The 25,192-nt window shown below is 40.9% G+C and overlaps 1 protein-coding gene across 1 annotated transcript; it reads left to right on the top strand.

Moving 5' to 3' along the window:
* Window positions 1-1,986: 1,986 nt before the first annotated feature.
* b4galt6 (UDP-Gal:betaGlcNAc beta 1,4- galactosyltransferase, polypeptide 6) lies at window positions 1,987-24,902 on the top strand. The gene is made up of 9 exons (XM_018701839.2): window positions 1,987-2,780; window positions 8,597-8,713; window positions 10,367-10,480; window positions 11,024-11,148; window positions 13,195-13,311; window positions 13,511-13,698; window positions 13,888-14,010; window positions 17,839-17,940; window positions 19,057-24,902. The coding sequence occupies exons 1-9, from the start codon at window positions 2,666-2,668 to the stop codon at window positions 19,202-19,204; spliced, it is 1,149 nt and encodes a 382-aa protein (XP_018557355.1). The 5' UTR covers window positions 1,987-2,665; the 3' UTR covers window positions 19,205-24,902.
* Window positions 24,903-25,192: the final 290 nt, after the last annotated feature.

The following is a 25,192-nucleotide window of genomic DNA, read 5'->3' as shown; positions in this document are numbered from 1 at the left end:
ACTAGTGGACTATGCCTCCATGCACCAGTAGTGAGCTGTGTTACAGGAACACAGGTTGTTTTCCCCACACTTCCCATTATGATGACCAACTAATAACATCAGTAAAACTATATGGGTCAATAAAATGTTAGAATTTCCTGGCAATGTCGAAAATCCATTGTTTTATGCTACTGGTACAGTAAAGGACAGCTCAAATCTCCTGGAACTATGATGAATGTGCAGGAAGTATTTGCTTTAACTAGAGAGGGAGACCACAGAGATGTCAGTTCAGTAACGTTACACCCAAAAAATGTTATGAAGCAGGCGTAAGGTGCACAGAAAAGAACTGCTTAGTTTCAGTTCGAGATGGCATCCAATCAAATCCTAAAATCCCAGAGCTCTAAACCTATAACTCCCCATATAGCAACTGAAATGTTTAGTATCATGTGATGACATGACAGTCAGTACAAATATGATTGGGTGTACTGGATGTACTGATTAATTGTGTTCAACAATGTAACATTAAACCCTGAAATGGTTTTTACCTTATTTATTTCTTAACTAACACCTTTTTTTTGGCTTTTTTATCCCTCTAACACAGCAGTCAGTATCATGAACTAGTTTTTTAGACATCTCAATGGTGGATAAACACTTGAAATATACCAACCAACAATTGGCAAGGTCTTGGTCAAATACGTAATTCACCTCGTAAAATATTTCCCTGATGGTGTAATGAGGCTGGCATAGTCTCAAGTTGTGATAAAGTTCAGCAGAGGAATAACTGAGGCTTCCTTCTGGAAAATAAGGGGCTGTTCCCCAACCCACTGACGTTGATTTACTGTACCATCTTCAGGAAGATCTTGGGTGAAAGAAGACAAATTGAAAATATAGAAGTTTATGTACAAAGGCTAGTTTAAGAGGAAGAACTTTTACTTGAATAAATTGTATATTTTGCACCATAGACTGTATATGGTGGACATAGCCTTCGTGACGTCACCCATAGGTGTCTGAATAGCAGTTCTGAAGTTCAATGGTGGCGACTCAGTTGTTGCCATCTTGGCAGTGTCTGACTAAGGTGGAACTAAGGTGGGCCACATGAAGCCAGACTGCTGAATCAAATGCACTTAGTTCAAAGCTAGCTACCAAGTTAGCTATGGCTAAGAACCATAGCATGTAGTCTTAAGAACCTTAAGATGTCTTGGGACTCTGGTATGCAAGGGTGTTCATGGGAGTTCAACCCCCCACACATGGGCGGTTCTTGGGAGCACCTGATTGGGGCAGCCCAAAGGATTCTAGACTCAGTGCAGAGACTCATTTAGTTCATGGGCTGATAAATTAGTTACTCGCTGAGGCCAGGTGGGGAGTGTGTTGCCTTTAAGGCATAAAATTGAATGTGCATTTATTTTGATAAGACCTTTATTTTGAAGAGTGTTGACCCTCCTTGGGGAGTTCATTTCCTGTTAAAAGTTTCAGGGAGCTAGCTGAGTTCACATACTGTAAACAGTAAAACATTTATTTACATCTGTTTACACTGATGGAAGGCAAACATTGCAAAGCCTGGCACTAACAATCATGCCACAGTCATAGTCCTTGAAGTCACATTTTGACCCATTCTAAACATTACCTGAAGCTCCTTACTTGTATGATTTTATGCACTGACTGAATAATTGCATTCAAGCAGGTGTACAGGTGTTCCTAATAAAAAGCTCAGAGTGTATGATTGCAGTCTATAATGTTATAATCCTTATTGTCCATATTGTAAATCTACTGTTTACTGCACACTACTGGAAGAGGGAGGCCGTACTCTGTTCTTCCTAAGGTATCTCCCACTCATTATTTTTTTCTTTTTTGAGGGAGTAGGGGCATTTCCTGTTTCGACTTAAGTCTTAGCTGTAAACTTTCTATTTAAAATGTTATCTTCAGAATTCAACCATTGCTCTTCTTCCATTTTCAGATGTATGGTTAACAACATCAAGAAAAGGCCGTACAGGAAGTCACTCCACCTCACCGCGCTCAGGGGTTTCCATGGCGACACGGGGGAGGGGCGGTGTTACACCCACCGGAAACTGCCTCTGCAGTGCCAGGAGAACATGAAAAGAAGGCAGAACTGATATTTCTTTAACGGAGTGTATTTATCATATATTACCCTGCTCCTATGCGTGTTGAATGTGTGACAGACACTCGGTGGTATGACTGGACTCCTGTGGGCGCAGTTTGACGAAGTAGTCCGCCGACTGTCCTGGAAACATCGCCCCGGCCGACAGTAGGCTGTGTGGGAGAAGGCAGAGCGGTCCTTCCCCCTTCAATGACCAACCTTCAGAGCTAGCGGTAAAAGCTGGCGACACCGCAACCATGGAAGACTACCATGAAAATCCTTAAGTAGTGTTACTGCTGAGCTCCTGGCCCGCAGAGTTACCCAGTATGCCCGGCCGGCGGTTCCTCATGAGGCTCTCGGCTGCCTGATATTAACGGTACAGGCCTGCTTCTTCAATCTGGAAAGTTCTCGGCAGGGGAAAGCAGGCCAGTTAGCACAGCTAGCGTTAGCCTTTTCCGCGCCGCAGCTCTGGGCTTTGACGGTGCGGGTTTTTCCATGACCACACCATTGACACTGTTGTCTGTCAATTCGAGGACGTTTTAATTCCTAAAGGTATTTTATGGGATTCATATCGGCGGAGGAAAAGCCAAAATGGTGAACTGGAGGCGGCTGCTGCGGATGTCCAACCGATCGTTTCTGGCCTTCATATTCTTCTTCTCCATGTCCACCACATGTCTTTACTTCATTTATGTGGCTCCTGGAATAGGTCAGTAAACAAAGGTTTACTCTAACCGCTGTTAACCACAGTAACAGTTAATGTGATTATGTGCGGATTATCTTCTGCAGCCCGACGAGCTCCAGGTCCTGTCACAGTCCATGCTAATACTAGAACAGTTAGCTAACAGGCTAACTAACCCACGTCTTCTCCAGGCCATCATGTCCAGATAACCATCGGCATTTTTACGTTTTACAAAGAAAATTGCATCTCCAAATAGCAGCTGCATTGCAGTGTAATCCTTTCCCCCCTTTGTGTTGTATTTACGAATGATATGCACTTTAGCTGGTGTTTGACAGGTTATTTGCGAATGAATGAATGAACTGTGTCCATCTCTGCTAATGTTAATACAGGGACCAGGATCCACAGCAACAAGGGCAGATTCAGTCATCCCCATGACTTGGGATTTAAATATTTACTTGAATTACTTTTCTTTACTGAAGAGTGGGTCAAAATGTTCCAGTAATCACCATCTCCAAATGTGTCCAGTTTATTTGAATTGCTATTTAAATTACTCAGAGTACAGAGGAACTGAACTCTGATCACACTGTCTTGGTATGTACTCTAACTTCATTATACATTGGTTCTATGTGAGTACACGTGCATGTTATGATAGTTAACGAGGCGCCATTCTTGATGTACAGTATGATAGTTCCCAGCTGTTTGAGTCAGATATGTTTCCAGGCCTTTCCTCAACTGCAGCTGATACAGAAATACTGAAGGAAGAACTTTCAGCAAGTGCAGATGTTTACGTCCTCTCTGACGTCAGTTCAGGTGTTTACATCCTCTCTGACATCAGTGCAGATGTTTGCATCCTCTGTGGCATCAGCGCAGATGTTAGGATGTATGAAAGGCTGGGTATGTTCCTGCTCTTTGTTCTCTGTCTTGCTTTTTCTTCTTTAATGCGTCATGGTGTCATTCCTGTGGTCATCACGTGCCTGAGAGAAGTGCTGATGTGTGGACAGGAACTATAGTCTCTTCCTGGTGATCAGTGGTAGTCATGGGAGGACGGGCAGTTCTGGGAAAATGAATTGAAGACTTAGAGATAGGAGTATTTCTACTGCTGCTCTCGGCTGCATGCTCACCATACCCCATACTGTCCACACTGCTGACAGATGGACAGATACAGATGGGTAACACATTAAAGGAAAAACCCAAATAAATGAATGCAGTCTACTGCAGATGCCTCCATAAGGGCTCATTGAATGAGTATGAACATGAGTGACATGTTAGCTATGTGTTGACATGGGGCCTTTCTTGTTGTCTCCACTATGGAGATATTTCAACCTGAAATTTTTATGGCTAAGTTATGGAGGAGCTTGTGGACACTGTGTATATTTCTGTATGTCCTTCACAGTCTGCAGATCGCAACTGAACACCTGTGGGAGATTTTGGAATGTGTTAGACACTCTACCTACTGGTAGAATGTTGTTCACAGATGTAGATGTCTTGAAGCTGTTTTAGAGGCTCAGGGTGGAACAACCCATTTCTAAGACACTTTGATAGTTTCTCCATTAGTTTGTCACTTGTCTGTGTAATAGCCAGAGGTCTGGCAGCATGATTGTTGAAGTAAAGACATGAGACGGCCTAGAAAGGACGATTGTGTGTTCTAGTTTTACACTGGTATTAGTTGGTGTGGGCTGTGTTTTAGCTACATTACACAAAGTAAACATAAGGTTTTGAAATAATGAAGCAGCAAAATACATTTTCCATATTACGTGATTATTATATTAGAAGGCCAGTTACTGAAGTTGCTGGTGTAACATGATAAAACAGCTTCAACTTACACAGATGGTACCCTGTGCCACTGTACTCACTGCTAATTTCAGTTATTTGGAAAAATCAGCATCCTGCTGAAGAAAAGCTATGAAAGGAAGAAAATGAATAAGTGAGTGGAAGAGTATAACAAACACAGATGCTTCCATGCAGGATATAATATGAGCTCTCACTGGAGCTGGCCCAACACCTTACTCAGACTATCTGTGTTGGTATTTGTCGCCCATCTGTACATGGTCTGAAACTGCAGGCACTTGATGGCTGTAGTTGGTTATAGGTGTTGGTAATGAGTGTAAATTATAGAATTAATAAGAGAAAGTTTTTTAGATTCTTTTGAAGGAGCAGGTCTTTTCTCTGAGTGTTGGCTTGTTACAGGGCTTGAAATGTTTAGTATCTTTGTGTATGTTGTATTTTACCGGGTATTCTGCACACTGTGCCTCTTAACAGGCTTGTGTGGATCTGGGATTGCTTTGATCCTCACTCCATTCAACATCCAGCTGAGAATTTAATTTGACAACTCAGGACTCCCATTTCATGCTTTGCTTGTTCTGCCTTTGTTGTGACAAGTCAGAGGACATACTGAGAAGTGTCTGAGCCTGAAAGCAGATATAAAGGGAATATATAATCCTAAAAATCATCTGGCCTTTCTCTCTTTGACACTAAAGTGAGGATGACAGTATTTGGTTTCAGGAATTAGGGTAAACATTTTTCCTGTAATTGACCGGCTGAATGCCTGTCATTGTCAGGAAGAGTGGACTAACATCATCTGCTGTCCAGTCTGCTGTGACCTGCCTGTCGTCTTAACTCAGCCATCCAGGCAGCAGCTGAGGCTGCCTGGCTGTTCTGTGATAAGACTTCTATCATCCCCAAACACTGTCCCGTTTACTGTCACACACAGTGACATTGGTGTATTGGCCAACAGGCAGAGAGACACACAGGTTGTGTATAATGATTATATATACCTTTTTGTACCACGGTACAAATCAACGAGCTGTTGATTTGTATCTAGATTTGTCAAACGATTTCTCATGCTACGTCTCATACATTGCATAACAGGAGGTAGTTTTGATATATAGAACTTAATTGCCCAGCCGAGACCGGAAAATCAACAAGTATCATGTTGTGTCACTGCATCGATGCAGAATAGTCCATGTTCGCATCATAGAAATGATTATTTTCAACACTCCTAACAACAACTAACATGGCAGTGGTGGAGGGGTTCATAATAATGTACCTATTGAAAGAGGCAAAAGTGGAGGCAGTGTTGTGGGGGTTAACAAACAATCCTCCTTCACAAATCCTACAGTGGATTTCTGTCAAACTCATATGAACAAAAAATTCTACTCAACTGTCAGGACCTGTTGTGAGGACCTGGCATTAATTCATGTGGTTGTTGTGTGTGTTGTGTGTCAGGCATGGATGGTCCAGAGTAAATGGTAGGAAGTTTGTTTGTGAACACACCAATCTCTCCCTGCACTGCATGGCTCATTACTTAACGTCACTAATGTTACCATATTACCAGTGACTACAACCTAAATTGAGCTCCACAGCAAATCTAGGTGTTGTAATCATGATGTAATTATACAGGATTATGACATAGTTAAACAACATGTGTTAGAGTGGCCTAATGTCAGGCTCACTGAAAACAACAGAAGCAGAAGGTTGGGTTGGTGTAACAATCTTCAAACCTGTGTGATATTAAGCTGTACACAAGACTGGACTGGTATGCTGAGTTTTACCACTAAGTGTCACACTTGACTCAGCAGACACTCCTGAGGGAGCCCATGAATGAGAGTGTAAGCTGGTCTGCTGATCACCACAATCAGCACGACAGCTCATTTATATCTTGTGCCCTTGGTTTATGGTCGTTCTGTTGACAGTTGTATTAATAGAGGGCCCAGAAGACTATTACCCCCTTTCACTGTGGGGTCCATCTGTGCAGGAATGGAGGCATATTATTTTCACAGGTGGGCATGTAAACTGGATTTATTACCACTTTTGCTGTTATTTTTTACCTGAAGTGTTCATACCAGCATTTTTCAGTTCTCATCAGCTTCAAATCCAAACTTTTGCCATATTAGTGCAGTTTTAGTTTTCTTTGGGACTAAGGCTTCATCTCAAATCAGACACTTCAGTTAGTACACTTACACACAGTACACTGTGCACACAGTATCATTGGCATAGTGTGTTAATTTCAACAGGATAACGTTGTCTCAAATCAAACACTGCTGCTTTGTAATGGAAATGGTGGTCACAACATGTGATCACAATTGTTGCCTGCAAAATATTAGCTGGCAGCGTTGCTCACTTGACATAAGAATGAATGTTTTACTTTCTTGCATGTGCCCCCTGTTCCACAAAACTGCACACAGCATGCAAATTATGCCACCATCAGCAACAATGTCCTCCTTCCCTGCCATCCATCTATTATCTATACAGCTTATCCGTGAAGGGTCGCGGAGGGGCCACAGCCTATCCCAGCTTACATTGGGTGAGAGGTGGGGTACACCCTGTATGGATCACAAGTCCATCACAGGGCGAACATATACAGACAAACAACCAATCACATTCACACACCTACGGACAGTTTAGAGTCACCAATTAACCTGCATGTCTTTGGACTGTGGGAGGAAGCTGGGGTACTCAGAGAGAGCCCACGCAGGCACAGGCACATACAAACCCACACAGAAAAGCCCTGATCCGGAGCCTTCTTATGGTGGGGTGACAGTGCTAACTACCGCACCACCATGCCACCCAATGTCCTCCTTCCTCTGCTGCCATTTTCACAAGTTTGAAAATACACTGGTGGTCCCTCCTCTTCTGCTACCTAGCCAAGATGGTGACCTTTGAGGGTTAGAAAAGTTCATCGTCCCACGCTCTACTTTTAGACCATTTGAATGCTGGTTCTTATTGTGCACTTCAGGTTTTCATACATGTCAGTGTGAACACACTGATGCAAAATAGCAAGTGTGAATATGGAAGTGAAAGAACTGACACAGTATAAGTCTGCTATGTCTCCTCATCATTGCCTGAAGAAAGACTTGAACTAGAAAGAGGAAGGCACACAGCCTAGATGCTCATGTGCTTGAAGAGGGGTTGAAGAGATGCAGTGGATTTTAGAAGGTTTACACTGATCTCACCTGCAGGACAACATGGACTATACTGTATAAACTGGGTTTAACTGATTGAGGCTGAGACCAACCCACTGGTGGTAGAGAAGTGAAAGGTACAAAGCCTGAAATAATAGCAGAATAATAAAGAGTAGTTTTCAGTTTGGTGATGTCTTCAATGTGCTGATCAAAGGAGGGGATAGAGTTCACTGAAACTGTATGTCAGGCCAGGCCAATGAGCTGACAGCTGACAAGCAGACTTCTAATAATAATAATAGTTATTATTGTTATTGATAATAATGGTAATAATAATAATTATAATATTACAGGGCTCATCAGCTTTTACAGTAAGATCAGTACAGTAAGTGAGTATCATCAGTGTAACAGTATATGTAACTCCACCACTGTTACCGACTCCATAAAAGTGGAATTTGATATACTCTGTTTTACATATCTAATAAAACGTCAGTGCAATCCAATTGGGTATATCACAGAAACCAAGATTTCTAGATGAATCAATGTGAATAATAACATAATAAGTCAGTCAGTTATTATCTTTGTCTTATGTTTCCCTCCTCTGAGTCATTGACAACTGAGATCCATCAGCTGTATTGTCCTAATATTTAAAACACACCTTTTAAACAGTATGTACTGTTGATTATGTATTTTATTGTTTTTTGTGTTAACTTGATAATTTTGTTCCAGGTGGTTCCAGCATCCACTTCTCTGTAGCTGTTGCTGTAGTTTTGATACATGATTTTATACATGTTCTGTTTTCAGTGTTTCTAGCATTTTCACAATAATTGAGGGAATATAATAGCTGTTGCTGCAGTGCTACATCAAGCAAATGTAACTGAGTATATTGTATGTAAAGCAACAAGTCAAGGAGATTAAAATGTATTTTTCCTGTCTTTCTGTCAGCCAACACATACTTCTTCATGGTGCAGGCTCAGGGCATCATGTTGAGGGACAATGTCAGGACTATTGGCCAGATGATTCGGCTGTACACCAACAAGAACAGCACAGTCAATGGGACAGGTAAGTAATACACTTCACTGTATGGGTGGTTGTCTGCAGTCCTTCTCAGATAAATGCAAAGATTATTTAAAAGAAATCGCCAAATACAGTACGCAGATGTCACGTGTTGTATTAAAAAGAGAATACAGATGTTGACATCTGTGCAGATAAGAACAAACATAATAAATATGTCTACATAATAATATGTAGACACCAGAAAGTAATGTTGCTAAGTCTAACAGATGAAACTTATGAGCATGTAGCAGTGAACAGATAGTATACTTTATACAAACACTGGTAAATGGACTGTACTTATATAGCGCTTTTCTAGTCGTATTGACCACTCAAAGCGCTTTACACCATCACATTCACCCATTCACACAGCGCTTGCACTATTACAAAGCGCTCTAGCACATTCACACACCGATGTTGAAAACAGTTCAGTATCTTGCCCAAGGATACTTTGGCATGGACTGGAGGAGCCGGGGATCGAACCACTGACCTTCCAATTAGTGGGTGACCCGCTCTGCCTCCTGAGCCACAGCCACCCCTTACGATATCCAGTTAATGAGACCAGGTTAGGTTCCTTTTGAGTTATTAACAAGGAGCATCTGCTGATGTGAGCCATGCTTCATGGAAAGAACCTCATAAGACTTGGGATCAAGTCATAGCATAAAGCTGAAAGGGTTAGAGTCATCTCAAAGACTTTAGATATTCATCACTCCACAGTCAGACAAACTATATATAGAGATTATTTAGTTCTGTGGTTTTTCTCCTCTGAGGAGGACGCCAAGCTAAGATGACTCCAGAGACACACAGCAAAAATGATCAGTGAGAAGGAAGAATGTCAGAGCAACAGTTAAAGGTTGAAGGAATCACTGGAGCTGGTTCACCTCTCTGTTCATCAATCTACCAGAAACTGGTAGACTGACAAAGCTAAGGAATGAATTGAAAGGCTGAATTGTTCAGAAAAAACATGCAGCTCTGTGGTGTAAGAAGGGCTCTGTATACCAACATGAAAATCCTGACAGTGGGGGGAGAATGATGATTCTGGACTACTCTCCATCAGCAAGGGGAAAATAAATTTTGTTTGTGGAGGATAATATTGTATTTACATCTTGGTGTTTTATTGTTCTTGTTCTGTTATTGTGCACGTTGCTAAATTGTATGTCGATACTTTTTTGTTAATTTATGATTTAGTTACATTTTCATGTCAATAAAGCCAAATTGAATTGAATCAAACTCAATTGAGACTTTAAAAAAATTAGAGGTTACAGTATCTTTGAAATGCTCAAAGAATCAGATAAAATTCCCTAAAAACATGCATAAACACTACTTCATGGTCCATCAGTGAAAAAAGGCATCATTATAACCCCACTGATGTACAGACATACTCACGCTACTCATTAACTTATGACATTTCAAGTCAATTACACATAACATTACTAGTCCATAACCATGCTGCAGTATTTTGGATCAACTGGAGAGAGTTTAGAGACTTGCTGGGGCAGCCAAACCTTACCCCTAAAAGCCTCTAGTTTGGAGGCATTACAGTGGTGCAATACTAATGTTTTCTGAATGTTACAACAAATATCTGAGTCTCCTTAGTACATCTGATGTGGGTGATGCCAAGTGTGGTGCTGTTATGACTGATGTTGGTTGTTTTTGCTGCAGATTATCCTGATGGCAGCAACTCCAGTGAATACCTGGTCCAGCCAACAACATATCTTCCGGAGAACTTTACCTATGCCCAGAACCTCCCCTGCCCAGAGCGATTACCTTCTATGAGTGAGTAGCCTGGTACCTAACACCTGAAACGTGTTTTTCAGGGGATCAGTCATTCGGCCTTTTTATTTAGGAAACCTTAACTGCACTCTAAGCTTTGCTGCTTCAAAGTTTAGTTGCAAATAAACAAACCATGAATAAGTCTAAGCTGTGATAGAAAGTTTTTCCAAGCGTTACTGTATTTATGTTGTGTGACATGTACCTAAAAAGCTCCATCAAATCTGCCACAAGCATGTTTCCAGATGAAGCTGGTCATTGGGAATGAGCAGTGTTACTAAGGTTTAATAATCTCAGCTGTTGAATTTTGTTTAGTCAGAGCAGACTACAGGATGGGTGTGGTTTGTAGTTTCCTGTTGATGGGTTGATAGAGGCAGGTAAACCCACAGACTCCTTGGTAATAATTAGATCACTCTCTGTTGCTAGGCAGCTCCCACAACATCCCTACCAGGAGTTTTCAGCTAATAAAGTGGTGTTTGGACTGATGGTGATTGTTGTTGTTTTTTCTGTTGTGTGGTGTTGACGTATTGATGAAATATCTCTCCACAGAGGGCCTTCTGGATGTCAACATGACAGAGATCCCTATGGAAGAGATAGAACTGAAATTCTCCAAGTTTTTTGACATTGAGTTTGGAGGCCATTGGAAACCAAAGGACTGCAGACCTCGCTGGAAGGTTGGTTTATGCATTTCATAAGTCTTGTTAGTAGGCCTGAAGGATTTATTGAATAAACTGAAATCACGTTTTGAACTAATGCCATTTGCAAACCGGAAAGTCTGTGATTATTTTTACAACAGAATGTCGGTGGTTGAGTCATCACACTTTTTTTTTTAGCTGCCTCACAGTTCACTCACAGAGCACTGCAAGGAGCAACAGAGTGACAGGCTATAAACCAGATCTTGTCTTAAAATGACCAAACCACAAAACTAACTGTGTAGGTAGATATTTCTTTAGCTCTACTAGAGCAGAGCGACAGCACAATGCAGGCAGTGCGAGTCACTCTGATTCTCTCCGATCCAAAGTGAGTTCTATCTGCTGAGAGCTGCGTGCCTGTTATGAGAACACAGACAGCTAAAGCAGAAACTACCGGTGTTACGATGATTTAAACCAGATGAAAGTGTCAGCTGAGCTATGACCAAGACGCAAACTTTGTCTGCATTTTGTAGCAGCAACCCATCACAGGAAAATGATTGCCGCTGCTGCAGTATTGTTAAGTTGCAAAATACCCGGTTGAGCCAAGAAGCAGAGAGAGAAAGAAGAGAAAAGAGAAAAAATGGCAGAATCAACCAGCTAACATTAAGTTAGAGTTGTATTTGCATTTTGTGTTTTCTACAGGCACAAATTCCATAGTTTTTATCAGCTGTGTCTGTCTCTACTGTGTACCTTTCAATCTCCTGTCATTCCCCTTCAGTGTATCAGTATTTGAAAAATCACCATGGGCAGCAGTGTGAGCGATATAAAGTTACTGCAAAGAAGGCAGGTGAACGTAGTGCTACTGTTTGTTTTGTGAGAATTGTTCTATGGTTCATTATGTGTTAGAATAAATGCATTTTGGATTTGTGTATTTTCATTCTGATCCTTGGATTAGTAAACAGAGCAGTTAATATTTCAATGATCTCTTAAATGGTAATGCTCCATCACATTTTAGTGAATCCTGGACTGAAACTTGACTTTCAAGAATTATATCACAAATCAAATCATGATATCTGTGATAGGGATGTGCATGAATAATTGATTAGTCAATTAGTTGAAACAGTAAGCATAGTCGACACCTTTTTTTAAGAATCGACAAATTTTTATTTGACTAACTTTTATTTGGTTGTGCATGGGAGGAGATTTATGTTTTACTTCATAGAGACGCATAACTAATGTTTATGGTTCTGTTTCTGCCCAAGTGGGCTGTTCAACAAGCTGCCGCTAACGTTAGCTCAGGTTGCTGCTAGATACTTGGCTTGTTTTTAGGTTAGGATTACTTCTGTGTTCATCATTCAGGAGGTTTTTACTGGGAGCTGAATTATCTACTGAGGTCTCATTACCTCCAAAAGAAACGAACCGATTAATTAAAATCAGTAGAAACACTGAATACAGCAGTTTCATATAAAAAAAAAAAATCAGTGTTTCTCCACGAAGCGGGCACAGGACGTTGAGAGCGGCTGTTTGCTCAGCTTGTTTCTCTGTTTACTTAAGATCCAGATGTCTGATGACAAAAATCCCTCATCTGGTTTAAGATTACAGTTATAACGTTATATAGAAAGTCTGCTGAAAATGTTTTAATGGCCGGCCATCTGGCCGACAGGCTGTGCTAGCGGAAAACACTGTGGATTTGTTGTACTTCAACGCTCATGTGACAGCAAATGACAGGAACAAATAACAAATAGCTTTGGTGACTTCAGTGATTTCAGATGACATGTTTCCTCTTAGCGTTGTTGGAGGAGTGGAGCTGTCAAAGGCTCATGGAACCTGGATACAACGTGCCTTCGTAGAAGACCATTACCAGCCAGATTGAGAAAAAGTACAGCTACAGCTCTAAAAATGAACTTGACAGAAGCCAACAAGTAATCAAAATACCCATCCCTAATCTGTGAGAAAAATCGCAATGAGATATTTTCCCAAAATCATTCAGCCCTACTTGTTGGTGATAGAGAATGTATCCTTCTGAGAAAAAACAAATATGGATTTAGTAGGTATGAGTTGATTCTTACTCCAGTATTTTTGCTGTAGGTGGCCATCCTGATTCCTTTTAGAAACCGCCACGAACATCTCCCCATCCTCTTCCAACACCTCATCCCCATGCTGCAGAGACAGCGGCTGCAGTTTGCCTTCTATGTGATCGAACAGGTACAGTCTGTTGGTGTATGTGTGTGTGCTGCTTTGTGTTTCAGCAAAATAAAACTGTTCTGAGCTCATGCTCTGTGAATTATGAAGAAAGTTTGAAGGCAGTCTGTGTTGTTAAACTAGGTTTCATATTATTTACTTTTTTAGTAGCAGCATTATGCTCATTGACTTGTTGAGTGTGTGTGTGTGTGTGTGTATTAAGAGTGGGAGCCAGCCCTTTAACAGAGCCATGCTGTTTAACGTGGGATTCCTGGAGGCCATGAAGGACTTGAACTGGGACTGTTTGATCTTCCACGACGTTGACCACATCCCTGAGAATGACCGAAACTACTACGGCTGTGGTCAGATGCCACGCCACTTCGCTGCCAAGCTGGACAAATACATGTACATGTGAGTGTGCCATCAACATGAGGATCATTTTTGAGAATATAAAAAATGCCTGTAGATATAATATGGAACAAGTACAGATTTTCTTTTGCAATGATTAATAGACTTGAGAGTTGACATGGGTGCATTTCATATTTGTATATGTGAACAGTCCAGATCATGTGTTGAGCTCATGTTTGTTGTTGTTTCCAGTCTTCCTTACAGTGAATTTTTTGGCGGTGTGAGTGGACTCACTGTGGAGCAGTTCCGCAAGATTAATGGCTTTCCCAATGCATTCTGGGGCTGGGGAGGAGAGGATGATGACTTATGGAACAGGTTAGTCTACAGAGGGAGAGTGTACAGTGGATTCAGATTGTATTTAGATTCCTTCATTTTTGTTTGGAAATGATGTCACTGAGGAAAGAGGGGATTTCACAACATAAACAGCAGCTTTAAAATTAACTTGAATCCTTCATTAAAATATCATAGTAGCCCAGGAGGTTGAGCTTGAGCATGACTAAGACCATTGTGTTGTGTGAGGTTTTTTAGGGTGTCAGTCTCAAAGGTGCAGAGGTGAGTACTACTACCACTGCGTATCTAAAAAAGTTGTATAAAGCCTTAAATGTCTCTAGAGGGGGCTGTGTGAAGTCTGACGAATGTCCAGCTGACATCACTTGAGTCAGTGTTGGTTGGGTTAGAAACTAGAGCTCTGTAACCAGCTTCTCACCTCTGCTGCAGGCTACATCAGCTGCTACTACTAGCAGCATCAGGTTTTGAAAGGGGGTGAAAAAGATGAGATATCTTGTTTTTATCAACTGTCCGTCTTGAGTCTCACAAGGACTCGTTTGACAATGATAGGGCCAAAAAGACAATGACATGTTTGCTACAGTCTAGAAGGGATGAATGTGGACTAGCTCACATTATGAAGGTTAGAATCAAGACAAAGTTGTGGGGTTCTGTTTCTGAATGTAGTATAGTAGCAGATTTCTGCACAGGCTGCCTGTGCTGTTTGTGATAACCTGTTCAGGGTACCGGCACAAGGTGTTTCAGGACAGTCACTGACAGTATCATAGTCAACCACAGTTATTAGCAGAGGAATTGACATTTTTAGGTTCTAGTTTTTTTTTTTTTTTTTATCATTCCACCCTTGAGGAATACATGAGTCTCTTGTCTTGCAGCAGAAGAGAAAAGAATGAATGTAGGGCACCCTGTACTGGACAGTGTGGAGGGTAACCATAGAGGGACTGAGACATATTACAGACAGTCCAGACCATATGTACCTGGACAGGTACTCATTTGTTGTTTCACACTTTCAGTATGAAATAAAATAATGAATACTATATTCAGGAGCCAAGTGTCAACTTTCAATTGATTAAGTTTACCTCAATATAGAAAGAACTGTGTGGGAGATTGGGCCCTTTAACACACTGTGCAAGGAATCGGACACTCAGCTACTAAATCAGCTGCTAAATGTTTGCAGGACAGTCTTGTGTTGTTTCAGCAGTTGTCCATACACATGGCTCAGAGCTGATTGAATGTCGTTATTTAGTTTGTGGTGGAGTTGTCTGTCATTACGAGGAGTAAAGAGGTGACCATGCCAGTGGAAAATATAATTATGAGGCAAAAAGCAAAAACCTATCAGAGAGATCAACAAAATCAACAGTTGGTTCATTCTAAAAAAAGGAGGTGCACACAGACAAAAGGCAAACGAGCCGGTAGGCTGAGGACCACAAGTCTTACAGATGTAAGGAAATCGCCCTTAAATATATCATAAAACCCCCTTTATGACTGCATAGCAAGTCAAAAATGCACTCCAGGATGAGGCTAATAATGTTTCCTTATCAACTATTAACATCAAGCAGAACTCTATGCTGGTCAACTTTATAGACTTAGAGAGATCAGCCGTTTCAGAACTACTCAAACCATCCCATCCCGTTCCATCAAAGTTACTAAGATCACATTTCTCCTCATGCTAATGTTTGATGTGAACAGAAACTGAAGCTCTTGACCTGTATCTGCAGGATTTCATGCATTGCACTGCTGCACGAATTAGCAGGTTTAGAGGTGCTCCTAATAAACTGCTTGGTGAGTGTACGTACCCTACATGCAAGGAAAATGTGCTATTTCTGTACTCAGTCTTGGAAAATAATCCCTAATAATGTGGACTATTATTTAAAATTATTGTTGTAAAGTAATTAACATTCGTAATTAAGTGGAGATTGTTGTGCAGTTGACATCCAGCCAGGTGGGCATGACTGTGCTCAAAAACAATTTGGTCTGTTCTCACTGGGGACCCTTGTGATGCACGTTATCTTCATGAGGCAAACTTGATCAAAGTTTGCGGGGCGCTTCAGTCAGTTCTTGTCTAACAGAGTCACCAGTGTGTCACAGCTGTATTTCCCTGGTATCATAAAGTGTAAAGTCCTTAGGACATAAGTTTCTGAGGAGAGATCACATTTTCACCTCTTCATCTATTAAAAAGTCAGTCTCAAAAATGATTCAGCTTGTGTCAAAACAACCATTAAATAATATAAACCATCTCTTCTTTCACATAATCTGTCAATCTGACCTCCTGCAGCTCCTCATAGGTAATAGTTCCTCTGCAGTTCCAGTAGGAATTATTTCCTGTGTTAGAGAAGTTGATAAAATGCTTTTATTCAGAGTGCTAAAAGTAGGATGAAAAAGGTGTCACAGAAATAAATTTGTTCAAAAGTTGGTTCCCAGCTAGAATCAAAGAATATCAGGTTTTCAGGTGCAAATGGTGACAACATCGGTGGACGTGTCCTTTTCTACAGCTTCAAAAGAGTTCCACTGTTCAACACCATCTGTCGATGAAGCATTCTTGATTACAGTGGTTATGCTGAAAACTGATGAAAACACAGTCTGGTTCTCTAGATAGCACCAAGGTTCCAAGAATCCTGAGTGGACCTTAGTTAATTTACTGGAAAAGAGCTGAGATTTTTTTGAACCATTTAAATTTCCTGCTCTGAGAGCTTTGATAAACAGTGACCCAGACATTTCATAAATGTAAGAACAGCCATCAAAAATACCTGCATTAAGCGACAGGGGAAGACAAGAGAGATGAAAAGCACAAAACTACAAGAGAGAATAATGAGGAGAGAGGAGAAAGAGAGAGGTATTGTCAGCCTTCATGGGCACATACAACTGAATATCATCAGCATCACAGTGAAAATTGTTCCATGATTCCAAATAATTTGGCCAAAAGGTGAAATATAAGGAGAAAAAATCTGGGGGCCAAGAGCAGAGCCCAGGGATACTCCATATTTCACATCGGAAAATGCTGATGTGGTATTATTACAGGAGACACGCTAAGTTCTGTCAAATAAGTAGGATTTTAACCAGTCCAGAGATGCCAAACCTCTGCCAATAATTACTTAGAGACCCAGGATCAAGGTGTGGTTTCTTAAGTAAAGGTTTAACCACAGCTGTTTTAAAGTTTATAGGAACAGTGCCAGTCATCAATGATAAATTCACAATATTCAGCACTGCAGGTCCCCCCAAAAAAAGATCTTTGGAGAACTTACCCAGCAGAAGGTCGAGAAGACAGGTGGTGGGTTTAGAAGCCAACACCAGCTTTGACAACGAATCAAGAGATACAGTGTAAAATTGCATTAAAGCAGAAACTCTCTGGGACAGAATGTTATGCTCAAGTGGTTCAGCACCAGATGCTGGAGAGGAGGAGCTGATTTTGAGTCTGATCTCATCTATTTTACTTCAGAAAAGTTCAAGAAACTCATGAGCCATAAAGGATGAGCAGCTAAGTTTAGCTACAGTGTCAAAAATAAATCTAGGATTGTGTTTATTGCTATTGATTAAGTTCACGAAATATGCCGCTCTAGCAGTAGACAGTGCACACATATATTTCTGAACACACTGGTGCCACTGGAGATACAGAACCTCTGATTTTGATTTGCGCCATTTGCGCTCTAAGGCCTGCTTCAGTGCACATGTTTCATCTATGAACCATGGTGTAGACCTCTTTGACTGTTTATCTTTGGTGGTAAGAGGTGCAGCTGAATTAAGGAGACTAGATAGATCCGTATTAAAGTCCCTGGTACAATTTTCAACAGAGCCTATTGCCGATGGATGGGTGAGGTTGGTTGTATGCTCATGTTGGTTTAATGCAACTTGGTTTGTCCCCAGGGTTCACTATGCTGGTCTGAATGTCACGCGACCAGAGGGAGAGATCGGCAAGTACAAGTCGATTCCTCACCACCATAGAGGAGAGGTGCAGTTCCTTGGCAGGTAAGAGTATGTAAGAAGGCCTCTGTTCTAGATAAAAGCAAGGCACCTGAGCTGTGTCCCTTATACACTGATTTCATTCTTATTTTCACAAAAAGTAATTTCACTTCATTGAATGAGTGCATAGAACTAGGTTCAGGTTCAGGTTCAGGTCTGGAAACTGGAATAAGGTTCACCAGTAGAGGAGCCTGATAGCTGAATTCTCTGCCTCCTGTTCTATTGCTGGGAACTCCAGGAACCACCAGACCACCACTAAACCAGCATTCTGGGAGAACAGGGCTGTAATAGGATACAGGGAACTATAAGCTCTTTAAGATGTAATGGTACCTGGCCATTAAGGGCTTTGTAGGCGAGGAGGAAGATTTTAAATGCTATGGATTTAACAGGCAGCCAATGAAGAAAAGCTAACACAGGAGAAATATGTTGGAGAAATAATGAATTGCAATAGTCCAGCCTAGAGGTAACAAATATTTGGACTAGTTTTTCTGCATCCTTTTGAGACAGTAAGGGTCTGATTGTGGTAACATTACACAGGTGGATAAAGACTGTCCTTGAAGTTTGTTTATTGTTGGAGTTAAAGGACATATCCTGATCAAAGATAACCTGAGATTCCTCATGGTGGAGCTAGAGGCCAGGGTAATTTCATTTAGAGTAAAGTATCATTAAAAAATCTGAGCCCAAGTACAATAACTTCAGTTTTGTATGAGTTTAATTTTCCTGAGGCTGAAGTTTAGCTTCATCAGGCTTAACTGACAAGTATATTTGAGTATCATCTGGATAACAATGAAAGGTTCTTCCTAAGGGAAGTATATAAGGTGAATAGAATTGGTCCAAGCACAGAACCTTCTGCAACTTTATGTCTTAACAACTGTAGTTTATTTTTTTCAAAGCATTACATCTTCAGGAGGAACCACTGGCCTCAGGAGTGCAAGCCACTGTAGTAGTTGTAATCTAGAGCTTGGATTTGCTGAAACTTTTGGATAGCGTTTGAGTGCAGAGTGTGTTCAGTCCTAGAGATGATGAAAGCAGGGGCAGGTGTATGTCCTGTAGGAGAGCAGGGGCAGGACAGGTGGAGTAGGTAAAGACTGATACAAGAACTGTGTGACTGTATGTTTGTAGGTATAAACTGCTGAGGTATTCCAAAGAGCGGCAACACTTGGACGGCCTCAACAATCTCCATTACAGTCCCCACATCTCCCTCAGCAACCTCTACAAGAACATCACGGTGGACCTGTACCCTGAGCTCGCCCCCATCAGAGACTACTGAACTGACCCCACAGACTCCTGACCACCCGACCCGTCCTCTACACCCTCAGCTCGGCCCGGCCTCCTAGCGCCCCCTTCAGCTATTCAGAGGCAGAGCTGCAGTGCAGTGGAGAGGAGGGGGGCCTAGGCTGGGAGGGGTGAAGAGGCACACTGAGTAATGCTGCCAAGAATTCCCAGAGAGGAAAAAAAAAGAAGAAAATTCAAATGGAAAAAACGAGGAAAAAATTAAGAGGCAGTGGCAAGTCTTTGAGTGAACTGTTGATACTGTGTGTGTGTGTGTGTGTGTGTGTGTGTGTGTGGGTGGGTGGGTGGGTAAGATGGGTAAGATGGGTGAGTTGCTGCATGTCTTCTTGTCCTTGCTGGCTTAACTACTAGAGGTTGGAGGGAGCAGCAGCATCTCAGCTCTGATGTTTACTGCAAAGCCTTAATGTGGCAGAACCACAGCTCCCTCTGCTCGGCTCCGCACTGCTTCACTTCTGATGTATCACCGTCACCTTACAAGCCAACAGACAACTTCTTGTCTCACTTTCTACTATCATTTGTTTTATACATATCATTTTGTGAGGCTCCACTATTCCTTTAAAAGAAGGGATCTGAGCGGGGTCAACATTAATAATTGTGATGTACATTTTTTTATTTTGATACGTGCTATTTATTTTCTCTCTCATTGGGGATGTTTGAAGAAGCACTCCTGTCTGTGTCACTATTTGCTGTTTGTTTTGCTGCACTGCTGCTGAATCCGCATGAACATGTATGTAAATATCGGCCTCTTAAAGCTCGAACACAGAACACAGATATGTAAATATGGGCCTTTAAATGCTCGGGCGTATTACAGTGATATTCCAGTGGGTTTGAATTTTATTTTGGCAGCTACATTCATTCTGAGGATTTAGTAGGAGTGAGTGGTTTCTTCCTAACAGGAAGATCTAACAATATAGGATGTTTGGCTTAAAAAATACAGAGGTTTCCAAATCTCAAGATTGGACATGATCTTTTGCATGCCTTAATTTATTTTGTTTACCAGAGTTAGTTCTTTTCAGACATAAATTATTTCATTAGCTGGAGATGTGTATATTTTTTTGATGTGTATAACTTTGCCTTTTGTTTAGCTTTTTTCTTTTTGAGTTACACTGTGTGAGAAAGTAGAGCTGCTCCTCAGTAGGAGGGCGTGACTGAGTCTCTGCTCCATGACTTTGTATGAGGAACAGGGTCAGCTATTACAGTGTCCACACAGATGCTTTATTGCAGGTTCATGGTCTCATGTGAGTGAATATTTTTTTGTCTCAGATGTGTTTTTATTTTTACATTTTTTATGATTTGTATTCTAATGATTTAGTGCTGGACCATGTGACAAAGCTCTTCATTGTACTGTACCATGCTCTGAAGCATGGCGATCTGGGCTGGATGCTGTGTGTGTGTCTGGACTATGGTGTTATCTTTTTCTCTAAGCTTGTGAGGTTGTCAGATGGGCCAGAATGAGAGAACCTTAGTGTCAGCTCATCACAGCTGAAGCTACTGCTGTTCTTGAATGGCACATGATGTCATAGTTTCATTTCTTCAGTCTTTGAACACTGTAAAGATGGAGAGAGATATGTGAGCAGGTTGTTTTGACCAGGTGTTCACTATTCAGATTATCTTTGAGATCTCTAGGTTTTAATTTTGACCATGAATTGTACATTTGGATGTTTTCTTTCATTGTATCCCCTGCAATGTTAAATCAGAACTCTGGCCATTTTTGATCTGGACTATACTCCCTGTCCTATGACTGTCTCATCCTGTTAAACTGCTTCATGGCAAGTCCTTTAGAGGCCCCTGTACACTGTGTGGTTGTTGGTGGCTCTACATCTCACTGTCAGACACACCCACCCACAGCCCAGTTGGAGCTGTGGTGACCAGAGACTATGGGAACTTAGGAACCAGATGGTCTCTATGTCACATCGACATTTTAATGGAGTAAATGTTGAGAAGTCAGTTCACCAGGAGGTCCTTTTAATATCTGTTCTGGAGCTTTTGATCATATCACATGATCACCAGCACATGGAGTTTGTCCTGTTGTCATGGAGTTGTAGATAGACATCAGAAGAATAGACAGACTAGGCAGAATCTTTCTGCTGCTGAAGAGCATGTGAAATTACTGAAAGGTTCTGCTTTAGTTAGATTAGTCAGCTGACTGTCAGGAATCATCTGCATCATTTTAATCATCCATTAATAGTTACATTTCACCCTCTCAGTATATTTTTAATTATGATAAAGTGAATATCTGTCAGATAAAACAAGCAGTTTGGAAAATTGTTATTGGCCAAACAATGAATTGATTAATGAAGAAACACAGGTAGCTGAGGAGGTTTAGTCAACAGTGGATGGATGGGTAAGATGGAGGAAATAGGGTGCAGGTATGAAATGGCCAGAGTGAAGATCAGAGTTATTTTCTTTAGAGCTTAAAGCATTACATGACAGTCAGAACACCCAGGATTCCTTCACACAGCACGACAGTCCTCAGCACAGCCTCTCCCAGAAGCCCTTGCAGCAGTGATGGTTAGAGCAGCCTGTATGTTTACAGATTTATTTTGTCCATGGAAAGCTCAGCTGCGGTCTGCTGTATTCAGTTGCAGAGGTTTACAGCTGACAGTCTGAGAGTCAGATTAGAGAGCAGAGCTTAGTCAGTCTCCTCTGTTAGTCCTGGTCTCTCCTGTCTGCTGAACTGGATTCTTTGAACAGTGTTTGTTCAACTAATGATTCTCTTGTGCTATGCCTTTCTTAGCATAGCACCACATCTCTGCATTAGAGAAGAAATCAGGCTTGTTTACAAACACCACTACATATACATTCTGTGTTCATCTGTTGCTACAGTATTTAATACAGCTGAAATACCTTAATTATTAATTATTGAATAATTAATTACTGTGTAGTCAGATCAAATATTGGAGAAGTGATATTCAGATTTAGTTTGTAAGCATTTAAAATATGAACCCATTTTCATGAGAGACAGTATTGAATCATCTGTTACAGTGGTTCTCAACCATCACACACACACACCAAAGCCAACAAGAGAAAGCATCACGCCCTGATAAAACATAATCTTCTTGATATTGCAGAAATTTAAAAAGTGATTGCATTTGAACATGATTTCAACATGACATGATGAAGACCATGAACTGCGTGTTAGACCTTTACATGTGTTATGCTTGTGTAGAAGCAGGTTATGAATGACATTTTTAGATGCTGAATGACTCCTCTGCTACACTGACTGTGAACTTGAAACCATGACAGGCTTTTTCAGATTTTTCTGACATCAGTTTTGGTTGAAGTGTTTGTTTGATCAGAAAACTACCTCCCCCATCCCACATTTTAGTCTCCTTACATGGGTTACCTGGCTTCTACAGTTTTAGATATGTCTCCCACCTGTTCTTACCCACGTCTGCAGTTTAAAGCAATACACACCTTAATGATGGTCTTGATGGACACTGCTTGTCATGGTATACCTTCCATTTCCAGACCCATTTTCTGGAGGATCTTTTCTGATTCTCGTCTACACAGACCCAAATTCAGACATGGCTTTTACCAGTATTTAGCGTAGTTCGATAGCAGATAATGATTCAGCATTTCAAAGGTTAAAGGGGCACTCCACCAGTTTAGTATTGTGTTTTAGTAAAGTTGGGCAACTTATAAGAAACAGATTTTAAAAAATGACAAGACAGAGGCTGAGATACTTTGACTTGAAGTTGCTAAAAATTTTCTTTGCCCTGTTTGACCCAGTGTTTCTCTGTGCAGAAGACTAATAAAGCCTTCAAACTGAAGATACTGGCACCAAGCAGATGACATGACAGTGTATTGGAGCTCAGAGTAGCTACTTAGCCAGCACACTGAGCCTGATGAATAAAACTGTTGGAGTTTTCCTTTTATAGATGAAGCAGGTCAGTTGAGGGTTAACCAGAAACATTGTCTCTGACCTTTTGTTGTTCTTTATATTTCATGGCTTTACTTCATTCAGTGAGTGTTTCCCAGTGTGATGAGGAGTTCACAGATGGTGCGACAGGGCAGGAAGCCTGTAGTGCTTTACATCAGTCTACCATATATTCCATTATGGATCCTCATGGATCTGCTTAATAACCTTCTTGCGTGGCCATAGCCAGAACTCTGGTCCAAATGCTAAACTCGGTAAATAATCTGTGATCAGTTTTTATGACAAAATAGTTTGTATTTGTCCTTGACTCTAGTCAGTATTGGATGTTGGGTCCCAGTGGGTCCCAGAACCAGGTGAGGGTGACTTTATCCACGTCATCAGTCCTTTTTATCCATCAGAAATATGTAAGACAGTTCAGATGATGATTGACCCCTGGACTCCATTTTGCAGTATTTATTTGTGCCTTCGAGCCCTTTTATTTTTTTTTTACATTGAAACTGAAGAGATTAAAATGGTTTGGTTTTATTGCATTGTCAGTGTTTTCTCCCTTCATATGAACCATATCAAGTCAGACTGAGTATGAAATATGTTCATGATAAGAATCCAACAGGTCTGATGAAACATTTTGCCCTGCCTGTCTACTCTAGTGTGTTTGGCTGCTTTGATGATCAACAGTGACTGCCTGCAGATCATGTTCAACATCATTTTTGATGTACCAACACAGATTTCACATTTCATGTATGTCATTAACAGCTGAGGTTTAATCGCATTTGCTCAAAAATCCTCCAACAGAATGAACACAGTCATAAATCTGTCTATCATCAACAGTTTCATGCACACTGCTGTGTGGCTAATCCACCTTAAACCTGGTCTGTAGCCTTGAGTCTGCATGGCCAGGCCTACAAACACAACAGGATAAAATAATGTTATTTACCTCCACTCTCCATGTTCACAGTGACCAGCGCATGGAAACAGAGGCTTTGCTTTTGTGAACAGTGCTGCAGGCAGCTTTCCATTGATTGATGTGATATGTTCATGTTCATATTCATCCCTGTGAAAAGAATTCTGGGCCCTGATGTTTTTCATTATGATGTGGAAGTTTGTAGCATCCCTGTGGTCTTTTATTTCTCCATGTTCACCAGGCACTTCTGACAACATGAAAATGTCTTTTTTGGCTCTCAGAAATGTTAGTATTTAGAACCTAACTGATAAATCGATCAGTCATTTATTACAAATGTATCAGTATTGATGTATTGGCTAGTAGATGGAGAACAGTGTGCATTCAGAAATACCAAAGATGTTTGAAGTCATTTAGAAACAGTGTTGCTGATGCATAGCCTGTCCACTAGATGACACTGACATGTTTATTTATCGACTGCAGGACGTCTTGCTCAATACATATCTGGATCACATGTCTTTAGGAACCACATGTAAGGAATAAATAAATGACTTTTTTTTTTTTACAAAAACCCCTGGAACTTTAGCAGATTAGTCAGCCACATGGCGTGGCCTTCATGCAGATGGTGATGGGTTGATGGTAACAGTTGAACCAATAAATCCACAGTGATGACTGTACACAAACAAGTCAGCTACAAGAGGCTGAGGCAGATACAAACATCAATGTGTCCATGAGAGTTCTAGTCTCAGAATCAAAGCCAACCATTCATGTTTAGACATTGGTAAACAATACCAGCCAAGTGGTAAAAAATACATTCAGGTTGACTGATGACACAGGTTTGTGTATCATAAATTCAGATGTTGACAGTGAAATGAAAAATACATTTTCCTAGTTCCAGGCCTGTGTCCCTGTGTTCATTTATCTCATTACATGCTGAATGCTTTTTTTTTTTTTAATAAAAAGAGCAGTATCCTAGTTAAACTATGTGGTTGAATTTGAAGTTATTTAACTGTGTGAAGGCTAACAAGTAGTCATGTGCAGCCATGTATTTTTTTAATTTTTTATTTCATCTTTAACTTCATATTTGCCATGTTCAGTAAACCACACCCACTTTTGAAAGATCCAATCATATCTAAAAACAACTGACCTAAATTCATCAATAAAAAAATAACCTCTTGATGAAGATG

Source organism: Lates calcarifer, unplaced genomic scaffold (assembly GCF_001640805.2).
Source record: "Lates calcarifer isolate ASB-BC8 unplaced genomic scaffold, TLL_Latcal_v3 _unitig_4587_quiver_601, whole genome shotgun sequence".
Taxonomy (NCBI): Eukaryota; Metazoa; Chordata; class Actinopteri; family Centropomidae; genus Lates; species Lates calcarifer.
Note: the sequence above shows the minus strand (reverse complement) of the source record. Positions and strands in the feature narration are given on the sequence as shown.

Excerpts from the sequence above, each read along its gene's own strand:
- b4galt6 (XM_018701839.2), top strand. The coding sequence starts at position 2,666 with ATGGTGAACTGGAGGCGGCTGCTGCGGATGTCCAACCGATCGTTTCTG. Across the intron at positions 8,714-10,366 it reads CAGCACAGTCAATGGGACAG|ATTATCCTGATGGCAGCAAC; the intron begins GTAAGTAATACA and ends TTTTTGCTGCAG. Across the intron at positions 17,941-19,056 it reads GAGGTGCAGTTCCTTGGCAG|GTATAAACTGCTGAGGTATT; the intron begins GTAAGAGTATGT and ends GTATGTTTGTAG.